Here is a 13,275-nt window from a genome sequence, read left to right on the forward strand (position 1 = left end):
ACACTCAAACTTCTGACAGACCTGCCAGGCACCTGACCACTCCACCCACACTCCTCCCAAAAAGCTATTTATGAATAAAAGAGTGATGTTATCTTTGTGCTGCAATACAAATATTAGGGCAATGTCCTGACACTGCTGTTCTGCGGTGGAAACTTCTACCTTCTGCCACTTCACAGAAGTTCCAAGCTTCTCCTCCACATTTCCCCAACTTTTGAACAAGACAAAAAGACCCCTCAGCTTAATGAAACACACTGCAGCTTTTGGAATGTTTTTTGTTTTAAAGGAAATTAGAATCTTCCTTATCCAACTGTACTCTGATCTAAGGCCGCAAAGAGGAGAACCAGAGCACTTAGACACTTCAGCCTCTGTAGAAAAACATTTGTACTCTGATCTAGAAATCCTTCCACTTCTACAGGAAAAAAAACCATCCTGGTCACAAAGAATACATATGTGCTCACCCATGACAAACACAGGTGTTTATTTTTAACTGGTAAATGGAACCAAACTGGAATGAACATAATTGCATTTGCAACATATTTTCACTTTCCTGTCTCTCTACATTTTCCTACCTGCAAAGTAGTGCTCTGATCAGAGAAGGGGGAACTGAAGAAAGTGGTGACTATACTCATCACTATTTCTGTAACATACTTCTCCAATATGGAGTCAGCGTGCTTTCTGTCGCTGGTGTTGTTACAAGCCTGCAAAGACAATTTATTCTTAGGTCAGAAGCAACTCGGTCATGGTAGATTAATAAGCGTTACGGACTGGAATTCTTGATTTCGCACTGTTCCAGTCACAACAATTCCCTGCCAAAATGATATTTATGACACTTGGATCTCTGGATTTCCAGCACACACAAAAGCAGAAGCCCAACACCGTTACTGTTTTAATGTGTTGGCATATAGCATGTTTAGGAGGAAGGGTAAAAAAGCCAGAGTGCCTTAGAGGAAAGAAAGTAGTAGGGCAGGGAGGACTGAGGTGTAATGCTTTCGTATGGGGAAATACTTGGAATCCCAGGCAAAAAGCCATATGGCCAAACAAATGCCAAGCTTGGAAAAAATTTGTCCTGACCTGCCAAAAATCGTTGACTGTTGCTCAGGAAGGAGCTCACTGTCCTGGCCAGAATAAGCAAGCCAGGTGGCAGAACAGAAAAATGCATTAGACAAAAGAGCAGGGTGTGGGGCTTTTCTGAGGTTTGGTGTTTTTTTTTTTTTTTCTTTTTGAAAGGAAAATATTAATGTGTTCCATGGAATATGACTAATGAAATCCACAGGCACGAGGAAAAGAAGACACAGATAAACTTGAAGGAACACAGTATTCAGGGTACTTATTGCCTTGATGCACTGTTATGTCTTATTCCTACCGCTCTATACAAAATAGGTTTATTTAAGCTTTTTAAAGTCAGTTCCTAGATACAGAAAGCATTACCCGACAGATGTCAACCAGGAAGTTCTCAAATAGCTTCCACATATGATTACTGGTATAAATCTCTTTCATTTCTACTTCTGTGTCCACATAGCAATGATTCAAGAAATTGATGTACGCAATTTTGACCTAGAAGTAGAGAAAAAAACTACCATTAAAAAAATGAAAACCTGAATGGCGTTATGAATGAATATAATGTCACATTAAAACTGCTATATAAATAATTTGTAATTCTACTTCTTCCTTTTATTTAAGCACTGCTGAAATTTAATGCCATGAATAGCAAGACATCATCCAATAAAAAACCACCAGGATTACTGCAGACAAAACATCAGCATAATAATCAGTTCCAGTTCTGCAGAACCATCTGTTCAGGGTTAGCAGCATACTTTATAAACCTCCCTGCCTCAAGAACCCTATAAAGCAAAGTAAGTACAGCATCACATCTTGATTTTAAGGGCAAGGAAAGAAATATAAAAGGATTTAACTTAACTATCCAGATTTGCTGGTGTTGCCAATAGCAGATCCAGAGAAGGAATCTAGTTTCCCAGCTCAGAGCTTACTGTCCCACCTATACCACCACCTTTCCTAGCCCAGACTCAGTAACATCAAATCTCTCTCGTCCAAAGCCAGCACATTTCGAATACACATTGGCCAGTGCCCCCAAACAGCCCTCACCTCAGGTATGCAATCCTCATGGGTTACTACCCTAACAATGTCATCCAAAGGAAGAAGGGAGTTGCATTTTATTTCTGTGTAGACATTTTTGCCTTCTGTGCACACAGCAAGCAGTTCTACTAAGTGGATGTGGTACATCAGTGGGCTGTTTTCATCCATCCGATCCCTCTCTGATCTCATCATTTGCACCAAAGTCTGGAAGGAGGCTCTGTCATTGTAAAACACTAGGACATCTTCTCCCGCATTCACCAGCTACGAGAAAATAAAATATTCCATCAGCAGATCAAAGCCCATGCGCCTCCCCGCAGCATCCTCCCCTCATCTGTGGGCTGACTGTTCCAGTGCAAATCCCCATTTGCTATTCTTTAGACACTTAAAAGGAGTGCAGCCCACCGAGGCAGCTGGGCATTTCTCCTGTGCTCCCTTCACTGCATGGAGGGCTCAAGTAGGACATTTTCCCTTAAAGAATTTACCACTTCTGAACTGCTGAAGAACTTCAAAGGCCGTTCAACTGACTGCTTAGACAGAAGTTGTGCCAAGAAGCTTGTGACTTTCCGTTCTGATTTTTATTTCACATATATTGCCTCAGCTGGCTTTTTAAATACAGCTAGTTGGAGACATAGCATTTTGTTCGGAGAAACACCCCAGGGGCACGCCGGATGGGAGGGCTGCAGGGCTCAGTAATTCCACCCTTCTAAACAAACATCATCAATTTTCCAAGGCTAGTGAGTGACATGTTAAGTTACACACTGAAGATTCCTATCGCCTTCACACTTGAGACCCAGATGGCCAGATTTTCAGAGCAGTTCAGACCCGCCGTAACTCCACGAAGGAATGGAGGAGGAGTAAGAACCAAGAGCTGCTTCAGGCTGGGCACGTCTGAGCACACAGCTGGAGGGAACTGAGGCAAACAGCTGGGCAAAGTGCAGACGGCAACCCCCAAGTCCCAGCAGCTGATGAACCCCGTGGAAGGTGATTTCTGAGCACCTTACAAACTCAACTCCATGTAGAGAAGCTCACAAAACCATTTTTGAACTGAACAACAAGATATGGAAGACCTTTGATCAATCTAGTAAGACTGATACACAAAAGGCAGAGCTTAGCAAATCTGATCCTCGGGCTCCCCCTGCTGAAGAGGCCAATAAAAATCTCGTCAGATGTGTGAACATGCTGTGAAAGAGATCACGTCCAACATCTAACTGAAAGGGATTTATTCACACTTCTCTTCCTTCTCCCTTCTATCCTGACACCCCAATTTCCCAGTTACCTACACACCCAGATTTCTGAAGACCCTGAGACTTTTCCCCCTTCAGCACTTAAAGAGCTGAATAAGAAAGTCTTGGTAAGATAAGGAATTAATCAAAATACCATCACGGTAAAAATATTCCTCCTGCATTAGCGATCTTGAAATTGAACTACTTCTAGCCAATTTTGCTAGAGAAAGACACGCTTGCTTCATAAACCCACCTATGTGCCGCTGTGTAGAAGCCTGGAAAGTAACTTGCCAGTACCATTAATAAACGACCACTCATTATACCTACAGGTGGGGAGCTAAGAAAGCTTCTGGTCACAAAAAAGCCTGTGCTTTCTGGTAGCTGTATGCTCTTTTTGCATTCTGAGAGCTAACTGTCAGCTTCTTGGCAGTCCCAGAAGCGAGAGGATCAATTTGTCATTTCCACCAAATGGTATGTGAAAACTTCTGTTCAGACCTTGCAAATCTCTGCAGCTCTCACCTCAGCCATTACCATATCTTGGCATTTCTTAATGAATTTTCCTTCTGCCTTGACAATTGTCTGCAGGAACTTTATGTACTGAACATTTCTGCCATGTGTTTCGATACAGTGGACAAAGTGTTGAACAACGCGTTCATTAATCTCACTGCAAAGCTGGAAGTTGTTCATGAAAATGTGCTGCATTGTTACTGCTTCAAGAATCTAATGGAGGGAATGAAAGAAAAAAAGACATTAGAAAATAAATAAACCAAACACACAGAGAGGTCAGGTTAAAGTCGACACTCCTGCAGGACTGAAAAGAACATTTCCGAGGACCTCATCTTTCAACACAGTGACTTGCACCTAAGTCTATTTTTCAGTCCACTTCAGCTTCTTGAACTTTCTACACTGAAATGGTCCTAAACAAACACATCTTGCCAACTTTTGAGGCTTTAGAAGAAAAACAAAATGTGACCCCTTCAACCAATCTTGCATAAGAATGGGACCAGAGGGATCACCAACAACAATCTTTTCTTGCTAGAAAACAAAATAGATCATGGCATGAGGTTATTCTTACCCCTGGGTTAAGGAACAGGTTTATGTGCTTGTGCAGCAACGCCTGGTTCTGTTGGTTCCCAGCACAAAAGTTCTGTAAAAACTCATGTGCAAGCTTCATTATCTCCTGCATCCTCGTGTCTTCGGCCTGTGATTGCATGACAAATAAGAAGCGGTTAAAAAGAATCTGAAGGTTCACCTTCAGGTGAGCACTGGATGAGCTGCAGCTCCAGCTCTGCAAGGGAACTGTCACGTCTCTCTCACACTCCAAAGAAAAACAAACCTCCACCCAGTTCACAGACATTAGGGATGAGTTTTGCCTGCTTCACAGTTTTAAAGATCATCAAAAATAAAGACCATAACAGAAATTACAGTAGTTTATTCTTTAAAATTGCATATTCCTTGGCCAACCCTGCCAGCAACGTGCTTTAGTCACTTTTATGCTTCTGAACATACCAGTACATTGGCCAAACCACACATCATCACCTTGGGGCTACAGAGGAAGATTGCCATGTTCCACTGAAATGCATTTCAGCAGTAGATAGGTAGTTCGGCAAAGAAGATATGGAAAGTTATTACTGCAACAGTTAAGCCCAGTTTATATTTACTGGAATCCACACACTACTCGCATGCTTCCAAGTACAGTTCAGGAATTGGTGCCTTTCCTCTGACATCAGTGTGGATTACCAGTCCACGGATGGTATAAAACACCGTTTGGAAAAACAGTGTCTGCTTTTATTTTTAAGGAGTTTCATACACAGGGTGTTTCAAAAAGATGGACCCAGTTTGAAAGACCTATATCTTTGGAATTAGGTTCATCTTTTTGAAAAACTCTGTATTTCCAAGGGTGAAACAGCTTCCAAACTGCCTGTCCGATATGTTTTCATATGCATGGGACAGAAAGGTGACAAAAGGTGTTGGAGGGTTGTTTTGCTGCCAACATTTTAGCAAAACGTGAAGCAAGACAGCATGAGACTTAGCTTAACATTAATCAAAGCTACTGTCTAGAATTACTGGTTCCCAGAAACCTGTAGCATTTGGAACAGATGACAGCAGAGTGACCAGGAAATGCAAAGTGCTCCCTCACCTATGCAATCATACGTACCTGTCACCTGTGACTAATGTGCAGCCAACACTATGAACTTCGGATGTGCTTCATCAGCACAACGCTGTGCTGTGCAGGCTCAAACTGTACGACAACCCAGCCAAAGTGGCTTCAAACTGTAGTGCTGACATGACACGGCGCTCTGGTATGGCTAACTATGACCAGGCAGTCCTTGCCTGCAGAGTCAGTTGACATTTATACATTTTAAGGGAGAGTTTGGGGCTCTACGCAGCTGGGGGTGGATCTGTGTACAACCACCGATTTGTGTCTAACTGCTGAGAAATCCCCTGGGGAACCAGGCACCCTTGTTTCCCTTAGTGCTCCCAGGGTGGCCATCACACAGCTACCTCACAGCAATAACGAGGGTCTTGCTTTCACCAGCACAGCTTAACTTCAAGGCGACACATGCTTCCCATGAAAACCTCAGAGTTGAACCCTGGTCTTCCTCTGAGATATGATGGACAAGTATTTCTTCAGGAAACAGTGCATAACACTATATTTGAAGACTATTTTTGAAGTGTGACTAGTTATACAGTCTCTTTGAATCCAATATAAAGGTGGAAGGTTCAAGAAGGAAGGTATTAAAAGACTGTCAATACGACATGAAGCAAGAGTGGTACAGAAACCAAACCTTTTCATAAGGGATCTGCAGCAGCTCCAGCACGACCGCATGAGCTCCCATGTTCCTCAGAAGTCGCTGCTGCTGCTTACGGCTCTTCCTGACCGAGGCGCTTTCCTGAACGCAGAGCTTGCTGAGCCGCAGCAGGATCTGGAGAAGACACTTGCTTTAGAACTGAAATTCTGGGGTTTATTTCAGAACATGCCAGGTGGCTCTGAGAGAGCACCAACAGGGAAAAATGCACCTCCACAGCCTAGAGCGGCTCCAGGCAGCAAAATCAAGTTTTGTGGTCTCAGCACGAGGAGGTAAGACCAGGCTAAGGCCGGGTTGCTCCTGCAGTATCAGTAGAGGTGCAAAAGGACCGCCCTGGAGCCGAGAGCCACCAGGAAACGTGGGGGCAGAAGGCAGCAACGGTGTCTGTCGGGCCCTTGACTGGCAGCTGCCACCCCTCCGGGGACGCCACAGCCAGCGCAGCCCTGTGCCACTTGGCACAGGTGAGGGCAGCAGCATGACAACAGCGCTGTCGTCACATCTGGGGGTTTGCTGGCCTGGGCACCACCCACTGCATCTCTCACTAGAGCTGGTCCTGCGGAATTCAGCCACATCAACCCTGCATCGGGCTCTGCAGCACTGTGCCATGAAAAGCCCATTAGCTAACACCACACCAGTGCCAAGGCATGCTCTCTGTCTGGTATTTTCTAAATTAAATTTCAACAGCACGGTGGTTTTCAGTGCATGGTACTCAGGACAGGACAAATTAAACAGCTTCTCCACTTGCTTACTTCCTTTGTAGCCCTGAACAATAAAAATATTGTGTTACCATTGAAACAGCAGCAAAATGTCGCGTTGCTCACTAACCCGTTCTTTAGGAAAGAATACACATGTCATGCTCATTTTATTCCTGGCTTCTCATTCAAGTTGGGATACGTTATTACTCAGCAAATAGTTTCCACAATGGAAGAGTGACTCAGACTTTCCTGGGTGTCTCCCTCTGCCAGTAGCTCTCCAGAGCTGCGATACTCATTTACACTTCCATTTAACTATCAAGAAAAAGTTTTACCTCTTTTACTACACGGTAGTTGTAGCTGCTAGTACTTTCAGGCTTTTGGGACTTGCTGTGACCTTCCTGCAGATAAAATCAGACAATTTATTAGTAGCTTATAGCATTGTCTTCATGAAGGCTAAAATTACCGCTCTAGGATAGTGCACGATCTCTTCCTGGAAAGGAGTGTCATGCTTCAATTTTCTGACAATCTCAGAAAAATATATGTAATTATTCTGTCAAGTCACATTGACCTCTATGTCATAAAATAAGGTAAGAGTGGGATGATTTTAGAGACAGCAACCTCCTGTGCTTTCCTTTGCTTGTCACATTCTGTCTATAATCAAGTCTCCTCCCAAAAAAGTCTTAATTTCTCTCCTTCTCTACTATTATTAAACTATCACTGCACAGATATCAAGAGATACCTCACAGAACTACACACTAGGAAAGAAACGAGTAAATGACTTCTATTTACTCCCAGCAATAAATGTTCATAACCCAGGGACTATTTCTTGCATCTCTTCCAGCCTCTTCTATTTGGTTGCAAATCATACTGAGACAAAAGGTGTTTAATTAGTTCTAAGCCAGATGTGCACGCCAGGAAAGTCCACTATTATTGGGTACAGACAAAACACCAACATTTACCAGGTTTTCTAAGAGCTGTTCTCTTCTGCTATATAATAATAGTGCCATGATTCAAAACGCATCACACAAACACTTCACAGCTCTGCCCTTACACTGTTTGAGGTACTTTTGACCATATTAAAAACATGCAATCTGTCAGTGGCGAAAGGACACAATTCAGGAAACCAGAACAAACCCAAACCAACTGTTCTGTTGGAGCCTAAAGATGACACATCAGTGGGTGCTAATTCTGAGCAGTTTCCACCTGAGACTAAACGGCATCGACCAGCTCAAGTTCTCTCCTTATTCAATTCAAACAGCCTCACCAGACTACACAGTGTGCTGGAAAGACATCTTTTCAGTCACAGTTTTGGAAACAGTTACATTTTCATAAACTACTAATACATTAGTTTGTGCAAACAGAAGCTAATTACCTCTTTTTTCTTGTGTTCATTTTCACCTTGCACTCCATCCATGGTCTCATCAGGGCCCTGGCCTTTGTACACCCAAAGCTCCGATTTTTCCACAATAGACCTCAGCTGGTCCAGATCTTGTTTTATCTGCTTGTAGTTGTCAACATCTTGGCTGGTAACAAGCAGTTGAACCTTACATGAATGCAATCCGTTAGTTGCACAAAAGAGTTGTTTTTAGCTGCAATATATACATTCAGATGAGGAATAATGCTCTTAATACACACGCATACCTGCTTAAAAGCTTGAAGGACTTCTTGTCTCTGACTAAAGTGTCGGAAAAGTAGCTGAAGTGCTCCAGAGACCAGAGGAGGGTAATCATGCATTGTTAAATGCAACAAAACTCTGAGAAACGTTCTGCCACCATGATCATCCAAATCCAGTGGTGTATTCTCCTCACTGAAAATAAAGAGTAACAGATAACTGGCATATTAGACTGAATGTCTCAGTAGGTTCTTAGGTCCAGTCTGCAGTGGCAGAAAAATCTCTTTCCTTACTTTTAAATAAGGGGAAAATCTATCAAATCAAGTGCTATCTCAAGACAAGCAGGGTTTTTCAGGTACTGCTTAAAAGGGAGACTGTTCCAGAATCTCATTAATCATGGTTCACTCAACTTACATTATCTTACATTTTTTGGGGTCAGACTATGCCAAAATATTTGTCCCTATGTCAGCCTCACCCTGTTTCTCAAATACTTCTTGCCTATTCTTGGTACTAACATTTCTCACTATTTACGAAATACAACCCTACCTCAGCATCCAGGTTGCAATGCTAACTATGCCAATCACTTACAATCCTCCTCGTCCCTCTGCACCTCTTTTCTGAGTATGAGAAACTCATGTTGTATTTTTTTTCTGGTCAGTGCCCCCTGAATGCTTCCTGCATTCTACTTCCAGGTGACTCTGCACGCTTCAATTACAAATTCTGGATATTAATTCTGTAAGTGAATCTCTCTGTCCCCTTCTGCCTCCAGTTAAGAAATCAGTTATCTTAGGTATAGATAAAATAACTGCAGCTCTGAGCAGCTTAAGGACAATTAGAATAGATGGCTTCATGGTGCTCCAACAGATCGTGGGTAGGGTGTCAGGATAAGCTCAAGTACTTGGAGTCTGTCACTGATCTGCCATCCTGTGATTTAAAAAAAGGAATAAGCTGCTCTGGAAGGCAGGCAGGTATGGAAGGTACCACTTGTTTTCTTCTGTCATGCACATGCACTTTAGTGTTGCACTATACAATAAGCTCATGGCTAAAATATGTGTCTCAGCAGAAGACAACCCAACCCTTTCCTACACAAACTTGTCCACCTAAGATTTTACTGCAATATTCAGCTTAGATGTACTCTTAATATCCTCCAACTCGGCTTTCACCGCACAAGCGAAACCCTCCCATGAAGATCCTTCTGGCTGAAGAAGGATCCCTGTGCCTCACCTATGGCTTTTAACCAAAATGGACACTACTTTGAGCTGTCTCACAGGCATTTCAGGAAAACGAAGTCTAGGTTACTGTGGCAGCTATTTCCAACTTTGTTCCAGTTACCATCTCCCTCTCAACTGCAATCCCCACTCCTTGGGAGCCTGAGAACTGATAAGCTACCCCTTGATTAGCATGGATGAAGAGATACTTTCCTTCCGCCAAAGATCCCCTCAGCTTGTTCTTCAATGTGTTCAAAGTCTAGGGCTCCTGAGAAAATAACAAGACAAATACATTATGTTGGAATAGCACCAGAGATATTTTTGCAGTCTAAAAGCATTTTAAATGGCAACTGATGATGTAGGTGTAAGCAAAGGGGTCAGAACAAGCTGAAAGGAATGCTGAGAGATTACTGAAGCAGCCTACTGAAATAGCATAGGACAATAAATTAACTTGTTCTCAGCTCATAAATTAAACTGCATTCCCACTTAGGCAGAAAAGGAATAAGCCTGGATGTTCCTGATTTTAAGATCGCACCAGCATCATTCCAGGAAACTGATGGGACCTGGTGACACTCAGAGGGGTCAGCCACAAGAAACACCAAATCTGAGCCTTGAGAAGTTCTAAAGCAGTAAATTCAGCAATGACAGCAGTACCCCTGTGGCTCAACAGAAAAAAAGGCCATTGCATTTTTCAGAATAAGGTATACTTTGTCACACGGGCAATGACTAATATTCTGAAATAAAAAAATAAATATGGTAAAACAGACTTGGAGCTCTCACGTTCACAAACATTTGCAAAAGAGAACGGAAAAAGAGCATGGGGATTTTAGATTTTTGCCAAAAATGTTTATCCTCTTTCTTCCAAAGTTCAACTCACAGATAGAGCCATCGCTGCCCCTGCCAGCCCAGTTTCAAAGCCCTAAAACCCCACAGTGCTGCTGGACAGGCAGCCCCAAAAAGTAAACACATCCCCTTTGAAGTGAGATCAAAAGAAAGAGTCTCCTCTCTTTGAAGGCTTCACATCTAAACCACATTCTCCTTATCTTTCTCCTCTGTATCTAGAGATACAATCCCCAAGTCGAGGAAGAAAAAACGTTTGATGTCTATTAAGCTGCACTTGTGAAGTCCAGCAATTTCTATGTGGTACAGGTCCTAACTATGGGACACTTTCCCCTGGAAAGCGATACAGCGATTGACAAAACCGCATCTACCCAGCCCACTATCCTGCATCCAACTAAGAACACTGGACACAAGCAGCTCCTCAGCAGCTGAGCTTCACTTCCCTGTCTAGCAGCACTGAGACGCCTCCGGATCTCTTGCCTTTCTACACCACCTTTGAAAAAGTGAAATTTGAGTGGGTAGAAGCATCAGGCCAGGCGAAGGGGATGGATGAAATCAGATTACTTTGGGGACCCTTTTCCTTCAGCCAGAAGCATTAATACAAAAGATCTAACATGAGCCTGATGATGAATCAGATGTGATAGCGTTTATTTTCAGGTTTTCTTTCAAGGACACATCTCAGGTTTTGGGTCACACTTAACACATGGAAACTAGTAAGAGACAGTAGAAATAAATCCTGAGTGTTGTTAGGAGAGTATGGAAACGATCCCTCCCCTTATTCCTGCTGCTAGCAGGGTACTGTGCTCCAGTGGGACTGTTCACATGCCAAAGCAAGAACCTGGATCAATTGCCCTATTAGTACCTCTAAGATTAAAGAGTCTTCCCTAACCCACAAAAATTCATTTTTTGCAAAATAACTAACCTGGTACATTAGCTGGCATTTCTTGATTACTGCTTCCAGTGGGTGATTCGGACATCTGGGCATTGCTTTCATCGAATTCATGTTTAAATATACAAAGCAGGCAGGAGATTCTGTAGTCCAGTCTCACATTCAAAATAAACTGGTAATACAGTAGTAATAAAGAAATAACTTGCCTATTTCGAAGCACACGTATGGACAATTTACACATAATGCAGTGCTACAAACACACAAGATCAACATAGCAAATATGTGGACTGAACTTGGAGAAGAGGTATACAAATGTTTTCTTAAAAATGCCCAGAATTCAGTGATTTTTCTTCAGTGATTTCGATGAGCATATAATATGCACACTGTAACAAACACTTAAGAGTAAAAGATTTTGGCAGTGTTCTGGTCCCTCGTCACTGCCCAGTGCAGGTATCCTCATCCCCAGGAAAAGAAAGCAGCATTTCTATCTCCATTCTGAAAGCAGCAGGAATCCAACGGAGCGGCGCTGCCGTTCCCCCGGGCCGACCCCCGGGTGCTGTGCAGAGGACCCTGCGCACCAGCCGCTGTGTCACAGCTTCCAGCTCAGGTGGGCTCTGTCACCTGGTGCAAGCGAAACTTCCAGTGTCACAGAGACCATCTCCTGGTGGCCTTCCTCCCCCTTGAGGAAAGTACAACTGAAAGAACACTTGCAGTTCTCTCAAAGTTACGGGAAAATGCTTAATGCCAATTTAAATAACCCACAGCAATAAGGGGGAATACTGGCACGTTAAAATATCCCATTGCACATGCCAGGCCATACGGGAATTTCTGGCTTTAACTAAAATTAGGAATGGTGAAGGGAAGTGAATCAATGCTCCCCTACGTGCTGCATCTGCTGCTGAGGCATAACCCCAAACCCAGCAATGCGCAAACCTCCCACGGGGGCACAGGGAAGGTGCACCTTGGCTTTCCTGCTGCTTTGCCTGCTTTCACCAACAAGGCTTTGCAGAAATTCTGGCCTCCATGAGCTTCCCATGGAGTTACTGAACAGAAAAGGGACTGCTGCGACTGAGGGAGGAAAGATGGATTTCAGTGCAGTAATTTTGCAGCAACATCTAGATGACAGCAGCAGCGTGGAAAAGCAAGAAAACTTTTCTCATTGTGTCCCAAAGACTTACGAGTGAACAAGTGAGAAAAGACAGCCAGAGATAGAGGAGACAGCGAGGCTGCCAAATATACACACAAACATCTCAGGCTCATGGCTGTATGAGGAGGAGTCTCAAGTTTCTCCCTTTTCCTGGGGGCACTTAACAAGATTGCCCTGTATATTGAGGGAAATTACTGGGCATGTAAAGTGGAGAATGAGCTCTCCACTTCAGCAAGTCAGGTATTTACACATCTCTGTGAAATAGGCAGATATTATTGCAAACACATTTCTATTAAATTGTTTCAGTAATGGCATCATATTGTCATATGCAAGTTGAGTGCTGCATGCCCGAAAAAGTCACCCTTGCAATGCTTCACCAGTTTAAAAGCAGCACAAGGCAGAAATGAATTAAGAGGCAGCACGGCACTATATTAATACTTAAAGACAGCACGAGACGACACATTAGTTTGCGTTGCCAGTACCTGAAGTATTTCAATGATCTTCAGCTTTGTGTCCATGACCAGGATGTCCTCTTTCTCTGGTTCGCTCTGCTTGACATTACCCTCCGGAGCTGCAGCAAGCGGAGTCATGGGCAAGAACCCACCGCCCCTGAGCACCACCTGGGTCATCAGCTCCCCGACCCCGTGGATCGATCTCATCACATTGCTTCCTTTGGAGAGGCAAGAAAAGAGCTAAGGTTAGGATGGTGTTGTGGGACTGCAATAACAGGGCAAGGACTCTTCCCATCCTACAAAGA

At 43.4% G+C, this 13,275-nt stretch overlaps 1 protein-coding gene across 4 annotated transcripts in view; it reads right to left on the reverse strand.

Annotated features, from left to right (window-relative positions):
- ITPR1 (inositol 1,4,5-trisphosphate receptor type 1) overlaps positions 1-13,275 on the reverse strand; it is a 176,960-nt gene that overhangs the window by 89,150 nt on the left and 74,535 nt on the right. For 3 of the 4 annotated variants that reach the window (XM_065642841.1, XM_065642840.1, XM_065642838.1), the window contains 12 exons: positions 13,001-13,188; positions 11,405-11,543; positions 9,856-9,910; positions 8,464-8,629; positions 8,195-8,365; positions 7,155-7,220; positions 6,107-6,244; positions 4,393-4,518; positions 3,837-4,037; positions 2,104-2,355; positions 1,429-1,554; positions 570-698 (listed from right to left, as the gene is read on the reverse strand). In XM_065642841.1, the coding sequence (XP_065498913.1) occupies positions 570-698; positions 1,429-1,554; positions 2,104-2,355; positions 3,837-4,037; positions 4,393-4,518; positions 6,107-6,244; positions 7,155-7,220; positions 8,195-8,365; positions 8,464-8,629; positions 9,856-9,910; positions 11,405-11,543; positions 13,001-13,188 (1,757 nt within the window). The remainder of the gene's footprint in view (positions 1-569; positions 699-1,428; positions 1,555-2,103; positions 2,356-3,836; positions 4,038-4,392; positions 4,519-6,106; positions 6,245-7,154; positions 7,221-8,194; positions 8,366-8,463; positions 8,630-9,855; positions 9,911-11,404; positions 11,544-13,000; positions 13,189-13,275) is intronic. The other variant, XM_065642839.1, reaches the window with a different exon arrangement.

The sequence above is a fragment of the Caloenas nicobarica genome, chromosome 11 (genome assembly GCF_036013445.1).
Source record: "Caloenas nicobarica isolate bCalNic1 chromosome 11, bCalNic1.hap1, whole genome shotgun sequence".
NCBI classification, from domain to species: Eukaryota; Metazoa; Chordata; class Aves; order Columbiformes; family Columbidae; genus Caloenas; species Caloenas nicobarica.